Source organism: Triticum aestivum, chromosome 7B (genome assembly GCF_018294505.1).
Source record: "Triticum aestivum cultivar Chinese Spring chromosome 7B, IWGSC CS RefSeq v2.1, whole genome shotgun sequence".
Taxonomy (NCBI): Eukaryota; Viridiplantae; Streptophyta; class Magnoliopsida; order Poales; family Poaceae; genus Triticum; species Triticum aestivum.
This window is the reverse complement of record NC_057813.1, coordinates 325,885,497-325,903,237: the sequence shown is the minus strand read 5'-3', so window position 1 is coordinate 325,903,237 and position 17,741 is coordinate 325,885,497. Positions and strand designations below refer to the sequence as shown.

The 17,741-nt window shown below is 45.4% G+C and overlaps 1 protein-coding gene across 1 annotated transcript; it reads left to right on the top strand.

Annotated features, from left to right (window-relative positions):
• Positions 1-3,735: 3,735 nt before the first annotated feature.
• LOC123160823 (U-box domain-containing protein 15) lies at positions 3,736-6,191 on the top strand. Its single transcript, XM_044578657.1, has 4 exons — positions 3,736-4,207; positions 4,303-4,419; positions 4,501-4,935; positions 5,069-6,191. The coding sequence occupies exons 1-4, from the start codon at positions 3,869-3,871 to the stop codon at positions 6,110-6,112; spliced, it is 1,935 nt and encodes a 644-aa protein (XP_044434592.1). The 5' UTR covers positions 3,736-3,868; the 3' UTR covers positions 6,113-6,191.
• Positions 6,192-17,741: the final 11,550 nt, after the last annotated feature.

Sequence of the window (17,741 nt, the reverse complement as noted above, 5' to 3'; positions counted from 1 at the left end):
CAAGCTTGTGGGAGACTCTCTTCTTCAGTTTGCACAAAGTTAAATATTTCTTGCAAGACAGCTTGTTTCTTATGAGCAGGGTGAGGGAGTCCTGGATAAGGGGGTATCCGGACAGCCGGACTATATTCAACGTCCAGACTATAGAAGCGTCAAGATACAAGACTCAAGACTTCGGCTCGTGTCCGGATGAGACTCTCCTTTGCGTGGAAGACAAGCTTGGCGATCCGGATATTATGTTTCCTTCCTTGTAACCGACTCTATGTAAACCCTAGCTCTCCGGTGTCTATATAAACCGGAGAGCATGGTCCTTAGAAGGCCGATCACAATTACAATCATACCATCATAGGCTAGCTCTTAGGGTTTAGCCTCTACGATCTCGTGGTAGATCTACTCTTGTATTCCACATATCTTCAATATTAATCAAGCAGGAAGTAGGGTTTTACCTCCATCGAGAGGGCCCGAACCTGGGTAAACATTGTGTGACTAGGATGTTTATTATGAGGATTATCACTATCACTGAATTTCATTAAAGAGTTTACCTCTACCATCTTAGATGGTGGTGGTGTATCAAGCCCATGTATTTCTTCAATAGGAGGTAAATTTTTGACATACTCGGCTTTAATACCTTTTTCGTACATGGATTTCTTTGCCTCTTGCATATCTTCAAGACTGGGATATAAAATACCCCTCTTATTCAGAGTGGGTTTTGGCGGTGTTTCAGGAGGAGTCCAATCATCATAATTTTTCAATATGTATTCAATAATTCTTCAGCTTGCTCAATAGTCCGTTCCTTGAAAATACAACCAGCACAATTTTCTAGGAAATCCCTAGAAGCATCGGTTAGTCCATTATAGAAGATATCAAGTATTTCATTTTTCTTAAGGGGATGATCAGGCAAAGCATTAAGCAATTGGAGAAGCCTCCCCCAAGCTTGTGGGAGACTCTCTTCTTCAATTTGCACAAAGTTAAATATTTCTTGCAAGACAACTTGTTTCTTATGAGCAGGGTGAGGGAGTCCCGGATAAGGGGGTATCCGGACAGCCGTTCTATATACATCGTCCGGACTATAGAAGCGTCAAGATACAAGACTCAAGACTTCGGCTCGTGTCTGGATGGGACTCTCCTTTGCATGGAAGACAAGCTTGGCGATCCGGATATTATGTTTCCTTCCTTGTAACCGACTCCATGTAAACCCTAGCTCTCCGGTGTCTATATAAACCGGAGAGCATGGTCCTTAGAAGGCTGATCGCAATTACAATCATACCATCATAGGCTAGCTCTTAGGGTTTAGCCTCTACAATCTCGTGGTAGATCTACTCTTGTATTCCACATATCTTCAATATTAATCAAGCAGGAACTAGGGTTTTACCTCCATCGAGAGGGCCCGGACCTGGGTAAACATTGTATCCCTTGCTTCCTGTTACCATCAGCCTAAGACGCACAGATCGGGACCCCCTACCCGAGATCCGCCGGTTTTGACACCGACATTGGTGCTTTCATTGAGAGTTCCTCTGTGGCAGCGGGGTCCTATTGGAAACTAAGGGATATTAAGGCCTCCTTTCAATAAACAACCGGAACAAAGCATTAGCAACACGATGAATACATGAAATTCTCAAACTACGGTCATCACCGGGAGTGGTCCCGACTATTGTCACTCTGGGTTGCCGGATCATAACATGTAGGACGTGACTATAACTTACAAGATCGGATCTAGAACATAGATATAATGGTGATAACATAAACGGTTCAGATCTGAAATCATGGCACTCGGGCCCAAAGTGACAGGCATTAAGCATGCAAAGTCATAGCAACATCAATCTCAAAACATAATGGATACTAGGGATCAAGCCCTAACAAAACTAACTCGATTACATGATGAATCTCATCCAACTCCTCACTGACCAGCGAGCCTATGAAGGAATTACTCACTCCTGGTCGGGAGTATAGTGAAATTGGCGTTGGAGAAGGGTTGGGGATGACGAAGAACGAACATCCCCCTCTCCGGAGCCCCAAACATACTCCAGATTTGGCCTCCCGATGAAGAACATGAGGCGGCGGCGGCTCCGTCTCATGAAACACGATAATTCTTTCTCCCTGATTTTTTTCTGGAAAATAGGATTTTATAGCGTCGGTTTCAGGGTTTCTAGGGCCACCAGGTGGGGACAACCTACCTGGGTGTGCCGGGAGGGGGTTGTGCCCCCTCCGGTGGTTCTTGGCTCCAGAAATTATCTTCTATTGTATAAAAAGTCCTCGCAAAGTTTCGTTCCATTCCGATAACTTTTTCTTTCTGCACAAAAACAACACTATGGTAGTTCTGCTGAAAACAGCGTCAGTCCGGGTTAGTTTCATTCAAATCATGCAAATTAGAGTCCAAAACAAGAGTAAAAACGTTAGGATAAGTAGATACGACGGGGACGTATCACGGGGCAACTCAAGTTTTGGTTTTACTCGTAGGCTTTCCCATCCGGTTGTGTTATGAGAATGAGATACGTGTGGCTCCTATTGGGATCGTCGACCCACCGGGCGGTCTTGCTCGTTTCGTTTTACCATTGTCGAAATGTCTTGTGCTCCAGGATCCCAAGGATACTTCAGGCTATCTCGAGGTTGAGGTTTTCCAACACGGATCATGAGAGTTTATGATGGACTAAATTGGGACACCCCTGCAGGGTTGAATCTTTTCAAGAGCCGAGCACGCGGTTATGTGGCGACTTGAAAATTTATAATATCCGATCGTAGAGAACGTGACACTAAACCCAAATAAAATACACCAAGTGCGTGCATAACTTTGACCGTCTCTTTTTGAGGGAGTTCAGGAAGAGAACACCGTGGGGTTATATTTGACTCATAAGAAGTTCAGGATCAGTTCTTAACCATTACTAGTTCATGTCCGTTATGCTTGGTTTACTTTTTTATCTTGTATTCGTATGTTAGCCATCATACAATGCTTAGTGTTTGCGGCAACCTCACCACTTAATATTTCCATACCCATTAAACTTCGCTAGTCTTAGTACCCATGGTAATTAGGTTCCTAAGTCCTCGTGGCTCACATATTACTATACCAACAGGTGGAGGTATAGGTAACACGAGGATTTGACGTGAGAGTGATGCTTGATTTGTTTGGAGTTCTTCGTCGATAATAGGATGGGTTCCGGGTCGGGAGCCTGGGATTAGCAGGATGGATGTCGCTCTTTTATTTCGTTTGATTTCATCCGTAGTTGGACCCTACTCTTTTGTATGACGATTATTATGTATTGATGTATTTATCTTGTAGCTTATGGCGAGTGTAATCCTTTATCTCGTATTCTGATATATTCAGTACATGGTATGTTGTAATGATATCCACCACGCCAAGCGCTCGAAATGCGATTTTGCCCCAATCATAAATTCATCACGTGATCGGGATACCTTTACATCTTGAACGCTACGGACAGCCTGGGTCCTCGAGCTGCTGGATCCGATGGCTCAAATTGCATCAAACAAATGACATGGACGGTTAGATCTTCCAAATTGCTGAGAGAGATGGGGGGCTCCAGTGGTTCTTGTTTCTAGATGGAATCAGTGTGTTCTGGTTCAAAAAGGAAAAAAACATGGGTGTCTAATTTTGTAGGGAAGTAAGAAACAAGCCCTATAGACCAGACGCTAGATCTGATGCAAACTGCATGCACTCTGTAGTACTCTCCATTTTAAGGCTTGTATGGACGACAGAAGAAGCGCTTCCCAGTGATTTAGCGCACAAAAAGCATTCTCCATCGACCGAGTCTCCTCATCCCTTGTTATTTTTGGCTTTGCCTTTCATGCTCTCGCCTACGTTTCACTCACGCGCGCCTCTCATTTCTCCGTACGCAGCTCGCCAACCGCTTGATGCCGCATGCCCCAACCGGTGCTGCCACCGTCGGCGGCGGCCACCGCTGACCCCGAGCCATCCGAGACCCGGGCAAGGGAGATGGACGATGAGGACCTCGTGGAGGAGCTCCTCGCCACCGTCAATTCGGCCCGTGCTTACTCGGAATTTCGCCGCACACAGCGAAAGGAATGCCACAACCTCCTCCGATGGCTGCAGCTCATCCTTCCGCTGCTAGAGGAGCTCCGCGACTCCGCGCCCCGCCTCACCGACGATGCCTACCGCCGCCTCACCCTCCTCGGCCGGGCTTTGTCCGCCGCGCGCCGCCTCCTCCGATCCTGCAACGACGGCAGCAAAATCTTTCTGGTTCGATCAGATGGCCATGCCCTGATGTCTTTCTCCTTGCCCCTTTTTGCCATGCGTGGCCTTGACCAATTGATTTGAAGCCAATCGATTTTCAGGCGCTGGAGAGCGAGGCCGTGCTGGGGAGGTTCCGCGCTGTGTACGAGAAGATGAACTCTGCGCTGGATGGAATGCCCTACGCGGAGCTCGACATTTCCGATGAAGTCACCGAGCAGGTAAATGCATCATCAGTAATGCTTCTGCAAAGCCATTTACGTACGGATCACACAATCACACATATGATCCTGTTGATTAAGGTGGAGCTGATGAACGCTCAGCTAATGAGATGCAAGAAGAGAACGGACACGCAAGACATAGAGTTGTCAATGGATCTCATGGTGATACTCCAGAACAACAAGGACGAGGAGAGGAATGCGGACAGGGCAATACTGGAAAGGCTGGCCAGCAAGCTGGAGCTTCAGATGTTGCCGGATCTGAGGGCGGAGACAGTGGCCATAAAGAAGCTGATCAACGAGCAGAACGGGCAGCATGCGGACAGCACCAAGCAGATCATCGAGCTCCTCCACAAGTTCAAGGTGATCGCCGGCATTGACGAGAAGAACGTCCTCGGTGGCGAGGTCTTCGTGACCAAGTCCCTCGACAAGTGCCCCTCGCTGATGATCCCGGACGACTTCCTCTGCCCTATCACGTTGGAGATCATGACGGATCCTGTCATTGTCGCTAGTGGACAGGCACGCGCGTTGCCGAATCTTGATTCCTCTTGCTTTAGTCGTACTACAACAGATGAACCATGTTCGAAACGAAATTATTGTTTTCCTTTAAATATTTTTTGGTTTAGAAAAGAAGTTGGTTTGAAATATGCAGACGTACGAGAGGAGAAGCATCCAGAAGTGGCTGGACAGCGGGGAGAGGACATGCCCGAAGACGCGGCAGCCATTGGCGCACCTTTCGCTGGCGCCCAACTACGCGCTCAAGAACCTGATCCTGCAATGGTGCGACAAGCACAAGGTGGAGCTGCAGAGGAGGGAGCCGGAGCCCGTGGCCGAGCAGGACGGCCACCCGAGGGAGGACATTCCGTCGGTGGTGGAAGCGCTGTCGTCGATCCACCCTGACGTGCAGCGAAAAGCGGCCAAGAAGATCCGGATGCTCTCCAAGGAGTCCCCGGAGAACAGGGCTCTCATTGTTGGCAATGGCGGCATCCCCACCCTGATCGGCCTGCTGGCCTATCCAGACAAGAAGGTGCAGGAGAACACGGTGACCTCGCTGCTGAACCTGTCCATTGACCATGGCAACAAGCTTCTCATTACCAAGGGGGGCGCCATCCCGCCCATCATCGAGATCCTCCGGAACGGCAGCGCGGAGGGGCAAGAGAACTCGGCGGCGACGCTCTTCAGCCTGTCCATGCTCGACGAGAACAAGGCCACGATCGGGACCCTTGGGGGCATCGCGCCGCTGGTGGAGCTCCTGACCAACGGCACCGTCCGAGGCAAGAAGGACGCCGCCACGGCTATCTTTAACCTCATCCTCAACCAGCAGAACAAGGTCAGGGCCACCCAGGCCGGCATCGTCCCAGCGCTAATGAAGGTCATTGACGACAGGAGCCTTGGAATGGTCGACGAGGCGCTCTCCATCTTTCTGCTGCTGTCGTCGCATCCAACATGTCTTGGAGAGATCGGGACAACGCCATTCGTAGAGAAGCTCGTGCAGCTTATCAAGGAAGGCACGCCCAAGAACAAGGAGTGCGCACTATCCGTCCTGCTGGAGCTGGGCTCCAAGAAGCAGACGCTCCTGGTGCACGCGCTCAGGTTCGGCCTCCACGAGCACCTTTCACAGATCGCCAAGACTGGCACCAGTAGAGCGCAGAGGAAGGCCAACTCTCTGATTCAGATAGCAAAAAAGTGCTACTGAATGTGAGAACCATTTGTACCTGCCTGTAATTCATCCCGTTTTTGATAGAAAATTTGTTGAAAATCCGTGATCAACCCTAGGGAACCTGTCGCGTGGTCGATTCACTACCCACACCTCTTGAGGACTTTCACGCCCCTGGGATATCACATTCTCACTCTATTATTCACAACTATAAACTCGGTAGTACAATTTCTTGGTGACCGCTACCGCCGCATTTCTACCTCTTTCCTGCTTGGTAGGCTCCCGAGAGAGATCCAAATTAAGGGAGAAAAATCTTATACGACTTGGGCCGTACACCCCACTGTGAGACCCGCTTCCCCTGTGTCACAGCCCTAGCTCAGCCCATGTCGTCTTTGCTTGATCATCATGTCATCATATTTAAGATTCAAATGAATCTGAATCGAGGATGTTCAAACCCTCGCATTAAATCAACTCAACTAGGGTGGATTAAAATATTTTTCAATAAACCCAAAATGTCCCAAAAAAAGTTCATGATTTCTGATTAAGGTGGCAACCTCTGCCAAAAATGATGAATATATTCTTAGATCATTTTTGGATTTTTGAATTAAATCATATTGTATTTGACTTTGGGCATTTAATTACTATAAATAATTGAAGTGCTCAAATAATTCTGAAACTAAATGTGGGTCACTGGAATAATCTAGAGAGAGTCCACAAATTATTTGAGGAGTTTACAAAATGGGTTAGTATTTATACTAATTCAAAACAGAGGAAAAGAAATAGAAAAACAAAAAGAATTAGGAAAAGGCAGAGAGAGAGAGTTACCTGGCGCTCACCTGGCAGCCCATCTGGCTGGCCCAGCACACCAGGGGCAGGGAGGTCTTCTTCCTCCCGCCAGTCGGACACACGGCGCGTGGCCGATGCACGCAGGCGCGCCCTGGCCACCTCCTACTTCGCCGTGTTGACGCCTCCTTCCTCCCAACCCCGCGCCAGGAGACGTGGACGAGGCCGTGCTGACCCCCCCTTCTCCCCTGGCCATTTTCCCCTCCCCCTCTTCGTTCTTCACCTGAACAGAGAGCCGTCGCCACCGTTCGCCGTACCCAAGGCCACCGGCCACCCCTCGCCCTGCCTCTAAGCCTAGAAGCTCCGCGGCGTCTGCCTTGCCCTCTCCACCGAGCTACGCGACGCCGGAGGCCCTGCTTCGTCGCCACCGTCATGGTCTTCACCGACGGGCACCGAAGATCGCCGGCTCCGATTCACCGTCTACAGGCCGCCCCCGAGCCAACTGACCTGCTCTGCGAGTCCACTGTGAGAGCCCCTTGCTTTCTCCCCTCTCCCCACACTCCCGCGCAAGCTCTAGCCCGACCGCCACCATGGCCGTGAGCTTCACATCACCGGCGATGTCACCGCCGTCATCCTAGGCACCGGATCTTGCGTCTGAGCGCTTCGTCGTGCTCAGAGCATCTCCAGGAACCCGTATCACTCGCTGGTTCGCCTCCCATGCACCGTAGCCTCGTCCCCGAGGTCGATCGAACTCTGGCATCCGCAACCTAGCTCGCCGCCGTCGACTCCGGCCAACCTAGGCCCAGCCACGGCCACCACCCGACGCGCCATCGAGCTAGCTTTCTGACGCACCTAGCCGCGCGTCATTTGGAGCACCGCAGAGGAAACCCGAGGCACAAGTACGCCGCGGACCTCGCCGGCGACTAACCGTCGGCGGGTTTGACTCTTTGACCAGGGTTTGACCTCCCCTGCGTCACTAACGTGTGGGCCCGGACCCTGCTAACCTTTGGTTAAGTTAATAACTAAATCTAGTTTAGCCACTGACTCACTGACACGCAGGCCCCGCCCGACTAATTAAACTAGATTAGGTTTAATCTATATTAGGATTAGCCACAGTCAATGACATGTGGGTCCCAGCCGTCAGGTTTGACCTGGGCTGGCGCCTTTGACCTGCTGACATAGTGTTGACGTCACTCTGACGTCACAAAGCCTTTTTTGGAATTTAAATAAATCTAAATGATTTTTTAATTACAAAAATATTCTAAAACTTCAAAAATTCATAGTAAATTATCTACAACTCCAAATGAAATAATTTATATATGAAAAATGATCAGAAAAATCCAATCTATCCATCTGTATTGGTTTCATGCATGTTTAGAAAACTTAACCTCGCTGTTTAGTGCAAAACATGATAAGGCACTATTTAAATTCATAATTTGAGTTTGGGATTGAACCTTTGGTTCAAAATGACCCAAATCCATCTGGTTGTAGTTGCATTAGGCCAACACACTCATATTGCCATGTCATGAGCATACATCATATTGTGCATTGCATTGATTGTGTTTCCTTCTCCGTTGCCGGTATTTGCCCCCTCTCGATAGACGTGTTTCGATGATGAGTTCGATGACACCGATGAAGAACTATACTATCTTCAGAAGTGTCGGGCAAGCAAAACCCCCTTGTTCATTCCAATACAATCCCAGTCTCTCGCTCCTTCTCTCTTTTACTGCATTAGGACAACAATGATTCAACTACTACATGCTGCGGTAGTTGAACCCCTTTTCCTCTACATGAACTGTCATTGCCACAGTAAATAGATGAAACCCACTAGAATGAGTAGGAATTGTTTGAGCCCTTATGTACCTACTCATTCATGCTTGTTTGTCATGCCTGCTACTGCTTAGAGTTGAGTCAGGTCTGATTCATCGGGGATGAATTGGAGGTGTGTGAACATGTCCTACTGTGTGTGAGCTAAGTGTGTGAACACGATTTGGTAAAGGTGGCAGTGAGAGGCCATGTAGGAGTACATGGTGGGTTGTCTCATTGAAGCCGTCCTCAGGAACTGAGTTCTGTGTTTGTGATCCATGAACAGTTACTACCACACATTGGGCTCCGGGCACTCCAAGCTCTCTTGACTTATTAATCAACTCGATCTCTGTCCAGGAGTTGCAACTCGATCTATTCGAATAGCCGCGTCCGCGGTAAAGGACCTCTAGGTTGCCTATATGGTTCATAGAGAAGTGTAAGTGGATACTCTAAAATGCACAAGATAAGTGTGAGTGCTATGGATGGCGTTCTCGTAGGGAGATGGGAGCGGATCCATAGTGGTGTATTGATACGGTGAATATGTGGACTCATGTGGGCCAACTCAAAAGAGTTACTTGCAGTCGTAGTTCAGGATAGCCACCGAGTCAAAGCTGGCTTGCTATAGTTAAACCCCACCATCCCTTTGTTGATACTGATGCATATGTAGATAGTTCTGATGTAAGTCTTGCTGGGTACATTTGTACTCACATTTGCCTATTTTATGTTTTGTAGAGAGACTTCAGTCTCACTAGTAGTTCCTCGTGGACTTCGACGTTTAGCTTGTTACCTCAGCTACGATCTTGTGCCCTCGGCAGGATCTGGTAGATAATCAGGCTCCTCAGCCTTTTTCATTTGTAGATGTTTGTACTCAGACATGTTAAGCTTCCGCTTGTGCTTTGTCTTGTATGCTCTGAATGTTGGGTCATGAGACCCATGTTTGTAATATCTCGCTCCTCAGAGCCTACTGAATAAATACTTGAGTTGTAGAGTCATGTTGTGATGCCATGTTGTATTTGCACATATCGAGCATATTGTGTGTATTATTATTGAACTGCTTGGTATGTGTGGGACCCGACAACCTAGTTGTTTATTTTTGGTAGCCTCTCTTACTGGGAAATGTCTCCTAGTGCTTCCACTGAGCCATGGTAGCTTGCTACTGCTCCGGAACACTTAGGTTGGCCGGCATGTGTCCTTCTTCGTTCATGTGTCTGTCCCTTCGGGGAAATGTCATGCGGTGTCTACCGGAGTCCTGTTAGCCCAACTGCTACAACCCGGATTCACTCGCTGATGACCGACACGTTCGTTGTTGGTTCATGCATGCCTCTCCCTATAAGTTAGTGCCACTTTGGGTTTACGACTAGTCAAGTCGGCCTGGGTTCTTTGTCATATGGATGCTAGTGACACTATCATATACGTGAGCCAAAAGGAGCAAACGGTCCCGGGCCAAGTAAGGTGGCACCCGTGGGAATACCATGCCTGAGGCCACAAAGTGATATGATGTGTTACATGCTAGATCGATGTGACTTAGGATCGGGGTCCTGACAGCTTTGGTATCAGAGCCTGACTGCCTGTAGGACTACTGAAAGGATCGAGAAGATGTGTCTAGGGGGGGGTGATTAGACACTAAGTGCCCAAAGTAGCAGTTTTTAGATTCTTTAAGTTTAAGTGGAGTTTTGGCACAAGTTTAACAATCACAATAAATATCAAGCAAGCATGCAAAGAGTATATGAGCAGCAGAAAGTAAAGCATGCAACTTGCAAGAATGTAAAGAGAAGGGTTTGGAGATTTCAAACGCAATTTGGGGACACGGTGATTTTTGATCCGTGCTTCCGATAGGTGGTGCTATCGTACATCCACGTTGATGGAGACTTCAACCCACGAAGGGTAACGGCTGCGCGAGTCCACGGAGGGCTCCACCCAAAAAGGTCCACAAAGAAGCAACCTTGTCTATCCCACCATGGTCGTCGCCCACGGAGGACTTGCCTCACTAGCGGTAGATCTTCACGAAGTAGGCGATCTCCTTGCCATTACAACCTCCTTGGTTCAACTCCACAATCTTGTTGGAGGCTCCCAAGTGACACCTAGCCAATCTAGGAGACACCACTCTCCAAGAAGTAACAAATGGTGCGTTGATGATGAACTCCTTGCTCTTGTGCTTCAAATGATAGTCTCCCCAACACTCAACTCTCTCTCACAGGATTTGCATTTGGTGGAAAGAAGATTTGAGTGGAAAGCAACTTGGGGAAGGCTAGAGATCAAGATTCATATGGTGGGAATGGAATATCTTGGTCTCAACACAGAGTAGGTGGTTCTCTCTCAAAAATGGTAAGTTGGAAGTGTAGTTTTGTTCTGATGGCTCTCTCTACGAATGAAGAGGAAGTGGAGGGGTATATATAGCCTCCACACAAAATCTAACCGTTACACACAATTTACCAATCTCGGTGGGACCGAATCAACAAACTTGGTCAGACCGATTTAGTAAACCTAGTGACCGTTAGGATTTTCGGTGGGACCGACATGCAACTCCGTATGACCGATTTGGTTAGGGTTAGGGCATAACGTAATCTCAGTGAGACCGATTACTCAAACTCGGTGTGACCGATTTTGGTAATAAGCTAACCAGAGAGTTGGTCAGGCAAACTCGGTCTGACCGATTACACAAACTCGGTGGGACCGATTTTGGTAATAAGTTAACCAGAGAGTTTGCATTGTAATCTCGGTAGTACCGATTGCTCAAACTCTGTTAGACCGATTTTGGTAATGGGCATACACAGAGAGATTACAATCCCATCTCGGTTAGACCAAGATCCCTATCGTTGAGACCGATTTGCCTAGGGTTTGTGGCAGTGGCTAAGACATCTGAACTCGGTGGCGCCGGATAAAAGGAATCGGTGGGGCCGAGTTTGACTTTAGGTTTAGGACATGTGTGGATGTGGGAAAGTAGTTGAGGGTTTTGGAGCATATCACTCAGCACTATGAAGCAAGAAACTCATTAAGCAACACCTCATCCCTCCTTGATAGTATTGGCTTTTCCTATAGACTCAATGTGATCTTGGATCACTAAAATGTAAAATGTAGAGTCTTGTGCTTGAAGCTTGAGCCAATCCTTTGTCCTTAGCATCTTGAAGGGGTTCCACATCCTTTAGTCCATGACACTTCATTGTTGAACTTATCTGAAGATATACTAGGTAAAAGTGTTAGTCCAACAAGAGATATGTTGACATTAATTACCAAAATCACCAAGGGAGCACTTGTGCTTTCAATCTCCCCCTTTTTGGTAATTGATGACAACATACATCAAAGCTTTAGATAGAGATATAGAGAATAGCAAGTAAAGCTTTGGAAATACATATAACATGCATAGGCTCCCCCTACATGTATGCAATCATGTGAATATGGAATATAGAACCATGTGAGAGCATAACATGATAGAGTAGGCAAAGTGTTACATGTATCTTGGCTATATGCATCAGAGCCGAAAGGTGTGAATATGGGAAATGTACCTTCATGCTCATGAGTCCTTCTTACAAACAGTATGTACATCAGCAAGAATTCCTCATACACATGATTGTGATGCATATACTTACCTTGTGGTCTTGAGTTGGCTTAGGATGGGATGAACCTGTGAAAATAAGGTTAGATAACACAAATACACCTACTAGGCAGAGTAACAGAAGGAAACCACAAGAGTACCAAGACTGGGATGACATGTAGAGAATGAGTACTAAGTACCACATTGGATTTTAGACATGTCCCCAAAGGTAAAGATGTGCAATGAATTTAAAGATTCTTTCCCTTAAAAGTCTTGCTCCCCCTGAATCTAGCATGGGATATTGGGAGAAGATAGGGAACAGAAAATTAGAGCTTAAAGAAACAAATGAGCACATATGAACATGTCTTTTCCCCTCAAGAAAACATGTGGAATCTTTCCTCTTGAACACCAAGCATCTGGGGTCATTGAAGATTACTCCCTCCTTGATTATTGTCTCCCCCTAGAGATATGATAAAGTATTGATGTGATATCTCTCTATAGATAAAGCTTTTGATGTGATCTCTCTCTCCCCCTTTGACATCAATTTCCAAGAAGGATCTTCTAGATTTGTTGTCACATGGGTTTGGTCCTTGAGTCACAAGTGAAAGCAGCAAGAAAAATGTGATGCTGGTAGAGGATAAGATTCATTGAGTGGAGCTGGATCAAAAGAATCACAGAAATAAGTGGCAGGTTGTTTTTCCTGTAGGGAGATCGGTAGCACCGAGTTGTATTCTTTGGTAGCACCGACAGGTCTCGGTGGGACCGAAAATGACAAACCGGTGGAACCAATTTCATCACAAAGAAAACACTCGTCACCTCAGCTCACTAGACAAGTAAGATCTCACAAGGGTTTGCAAGGAATTAACTGAATGGTTTGCAATGAGTTGGATGCAGGGAATGCAGAGCAAAAAGGAAAATAAAAGAAATCTAGATGAAGTTTTTTTTGAAAGGGGAAACAAATATGCATGAGACAAATGCAAGAGCACAGAAAAGAACACAAGAGAACTTCATCTAGAAATGGTCGGCGACAAAGTCACCTATGTTAGAGTATGTTGACTTAGGAGTCAAGTGAGGTCACTTGATCATAGGTCATACTCATCGTTTAAGCTCAAAATGGGGTTACCATTTTTCGTTTAAGCATCTTGATGTATTCACATTTCGTCGAGTTGCTTTGACTCATGTCTTGGAGTAAAGCTTCTCTAAGATGGAATAGCATACCTTGGGTGATGGTGTTGATCATGATCATGTAGTTGAACTTGTGTGGGTTGCTCAAGGTTGATGTAGCTCATCAAGAGTTGTGAGCACCACTTGGAATTTGAGATCATCTTCCTACATGGGTTAGTTTTTGCAAGGAAGAGCACTTGTGTATCCAAAATAACAATCATGAATTTCCACATAGAATTTGTCAAAGGATATGTTTGAATGGTTCCGTGCTTCCTTGTCTTGAACCACCATTGTGTAGAGACTTGGTGATGTAGAGATTGCTCAAGATGTGAGTGAGTTGCAATCTCATAATCTTAGATCCATCCAAGTACCTACAAGGGTTAGACAACATGCAAGGTGCAAATATATCCAAGACATAAGATAGTCATCATAAGAGAAATGTCAAGGATTAGTCATAGGCTCATGCCTTGCATGCATCAAATGGAGTTCCTACTCCATGTTTGAAGCATCAATGATGTTCAATTCACCTCTTAACCTCCAAAACACTTTCTCATCAAGTGGTTTAGTGAATATATCCGCTAATTGTTTTTCGGTGCGAACATGCTTAAGATTAATGTCCCCTTTGGCAACATGATCTCGAATGAAATGATGACGAACTTCAATATGCTTAGTTCGAGAATGTTGCACGGGATTATGAGCAATCTTGATAGCACTCTCATTGTCACAAAGTAATGGAACATGTTTCACATATATCCCATAATCTTTAAGAGTTTGGGTCATCCAAAGTAATTGAGCACAACATGAACCAGCGGCAATGTATTCCGCTTCAGCGGTGGATAAGGATACCGGGTTTTGTTTCTTGGAAGACCAAGACACAAGAGATCTACCAAGAAATTGACAAGTACCCGAAGGTGGACTTTCTATCAACCTTGTCACCGGCATAGTCTGAGTCGGAGTAGCCGACAAGATCGAAAGAGGCCCTCTTAGGATACCAAATGCCAAAATTTGGTGTATGAATTAAGTATCTCACTATCCTTTTCACGGCCTTAAGATGACATTCTTTAGGTGCAGCCTGATATCGTGCACACATGCACACACTTAGCATAATATCAGGACGTGAAGCACATAGGTATAACAATGAACCAATCATAGAGCGATAAACCTTTTGATCGACCGGTTCACCATCTTTGGTCAAATCAAGATGTCCACTAGTAGGCATGGGTGTAGTCATACCTTTGCATTCTTGCATATTGAACTTCTTGAATAAGTCCTTGGTGTACTTCGTTTGAGAGACAAAAGTACCTTAGTTTGCTTGATTTGCAACCCAAGGAAGAATTTGAGTTCACTCATCATTGAAATCTCAAACTTCTCCAACATTAGCTTTCCAAACTTCTCACTAAAATGAGGGTTAGTTGATCCAAATATAATATTATCAACATAAATTTGGGATACAAATAATTCTCCATTGACCCTCTTAGTAAAAAGTGTAGAATCAATTTTTCATATTTCAAAGCCTTTTTCAATAAGGAACTTGGTTAAGCATTTGTACCAAGCTCTAGGAGCTTGTTTAAGACCATAAAGAGCTTTGCGAAGTTTGTAGACATGATTGGGTTTCTTAGATTGATAAGGCCGGGAGGTTGTTTGACATAAACTTCCTCCTCTATTTCACCATTTAGAAACGCACTTTTAATGTCCATTTGGTACAAGGTGATATCATGGTGATTAGCATAGGCAAGTAAGATGCGAATGCACTCAAGTCTAGCAACGGGAGCATAAGTCTCACCATAGTCCATACCTTCGACTTGTGTGTAGCCTTGGGCGATGATACGTGCTTTGTTGCGAACTACTTGTCCATCTTCATCTTGCTTGTTGCGAAACACCCATTTGGTACCGATGATGTTGTGGTTGTTGTCGGGCTTCTCAACTAATGTCCACACTTGATTTCTCTCAAAGTTGTGTAGCTCTTCATGCATAGCATTTATCCAATCCGGATCTTCCAATGCTTCTTCAACCTTCATAGGTTCAATGCTAGAGATGAATGAATAGTGTTCACAAAAGTTAGCTAAACGAGTTTTAGAGCGAGTGATTCTCCCGGTTTGGATATCATTGTAGATTTGCTTGACGGGATGGTCTTTAGCAATTCTTGCTCGAACTCGTGAAAGCTTTTGCTTGGGTCTTGGTTGAACATCTTCTTCATCTTGTTATTCTTCTTGTTGGCCTTCTTCATTGTTGACATTGTCGTTCTCTTGTCACGGTGGAGAAGGAGGTTGTTGACGTTCTTGGTGTACTTCCTCGTTTTCTTCATCTTGGTGAGTCCCACTTGTGGATGCTTCCGTGTCAATTCTTGGTTCACCTTGTCGTGAGGTAGAAGCTTCCACTTGGACGGACGAGGTACTCTCCTTCACCTCCGTTGGACGAATCTTGCCAATAGACAAGTCTTGAATTGCTTCCAAGGGGTCTTTGTCTCCTACATCAATTGGCAATTGCTCTACTTGTGAGCTGTTAGATTCATCAAACTTTACATCTACCGTTTCTTCAACCTTTCAGGTGAAATTGTTGTAGACACGGTAAGTGTGAGAGTTTGAGCCATAACCAAGTAGGAAACCTTCATGAGACTTTGGAGCAAATTTAGAATGGCAATGCTTATCAAGAATGTAGCACTTTGAGCTGAATACTCGAAAGTATCCAACTTGGGGTTTGTTACCGATGAGGAGCTCGTATGCCGTCTTGTCGAGTAGCTTGTGAATATACAAGCGATTTGTTGCATGACAAGCTGTCTCAACCGCTTCTGCCCAAAAGTGCTTCGGCGTCTTGTACTCATCAAGCATCGTTCTCGCCATTTTGATGAGCGTCCGGTTCTTCCTCTCAACAACTCCATTTTGTTGAGGTGTGTACGTAACCGAGAACTCATGTGAAATCCCTTCTTCGTCAAGAAAGGTGTCCACATTTGCATTCTGAACTCCGTTCCGTTGTCGCTGCGAACCTTCTTGATCTTCACTTCAAATTGATTTTGGGCCTTCCTAGCGAAGTTTTTGAAGATCTTTTGGACCTGCAATTTGTCATCGAGAAAGAACACCCACATAAATCTTGAAAAATCATCAACTATAACTATACCAAAAGAATTTCCACCGAGACTCTTGTAAGCATTGGGACCAAAGAGATCCATGTGAAGTAGCTCGAGTGGCCTCCTTGTGGTCATGATGTTCTTCACGGGATGCCTTCCTCCAACCTGTTTACCTACTTGACAAGCACTGCAAAGTCTATCCTTATCAAATATGACATCGTTAACACCAAGGATATGATTCCCTTTAATAAGCTTGTCAAGGTTTCGCATACCAACATGACCTAATCGTCTATGCCATAACCAACCTTTAGAGGATTTAGCAATGAAGCAAGTTCTAGGTTGAGCCTTTTTAGTGAAATCAACAATGTTAAGATCACCTCTACGTATACCAGTAAAGACCATTTTATGATTGTCTCTACGAAACACTTGGCAATCTACTTAAGTAAATAGAACATTGAAACCAAAATCAGCACGTCTAGATACTGAAAGTAAGTTGTAGCCAAGAGATTCAACGAGCATAACATTTTGAATGGAGCTATCATGTGAGATGGCCACCTTACCGAGGCGAACCACCTTACCCTTTGAGTTGTCACCGAAAGTGACATACTTTTGAGGACCATCATTTTCAGCAAGCTCATGAAACATGTCTTTATCTCCGGTCATGTGATCAGTACACCCACTATCAAGAAACCATTCCTTTCCTCCTGCCATATATCCCCGAAGATTTGCCATAAGACCAAAGTGTCTCATTGCATCATCAAGATCAAAGTCACTATCATCATCCTCATCATAGTATCCATGTTCATCATCGTCATGTGGTGGATCGAATCCTAGAGAGGGTGATTCATTAGAGTGAGTTTGACAATGATCTTGTTTATGAATTTTTATGGCTTCGGAAATAATATCACCAATAATTCCAACATCTCCTTTGGCACGCATAAGGTTTGTAAGTTCAAATAGACAATCATCAAACATAGGATCACCGGAATTCATCTTACTCAAGGCAATAGACTTATGAATAATTTCATCTAGATTTTTCAAGGAATAGTCCAGAAATCGTTCCTCAAGAAATTTCCATATAGTGTAGGCACACTCAAGAGTAGGCAAGTTTCTAATCAGGTTTCTAGGCAAGCCTCTAGTGATAAGATTAACAGTTCTAAGATTGCGTATCATGTCAATTGACTCATCAAGGGTAGGATGCATAGGATCAACATGAGGTGCACAAGGACTAGCAATGTACTTGTTCAAATGATATTGATTGAAAATCACAAGCATCTCATTTTTCCACTCATGAAAATACTCTCCATCTAGTATAGGCA

Coding starts and splice junctions, on each gene's coding strand:
- LOC123160823 (XM_044578657.1), top strand. CDS start 3,869: ATGCCCCAACCGGTGCTGCCACCGTCGGCGGCGGCCACCGCTGACCCC. Junction 4,208..4,302: donor ACGGCAGCAAAATCTTTCTG/GTTCGATCAGAT, acceptor ATCGATTTTCAG/GCGCTGGAGAGCGAGGCCGT. Junction 4,936..5,068: donor TCATTGTCGCTAGTGGACAG/GCACGCGCGTTG, acceptor TGAAATATGCAG/ACGTACGAGAGGAGAAGCAT.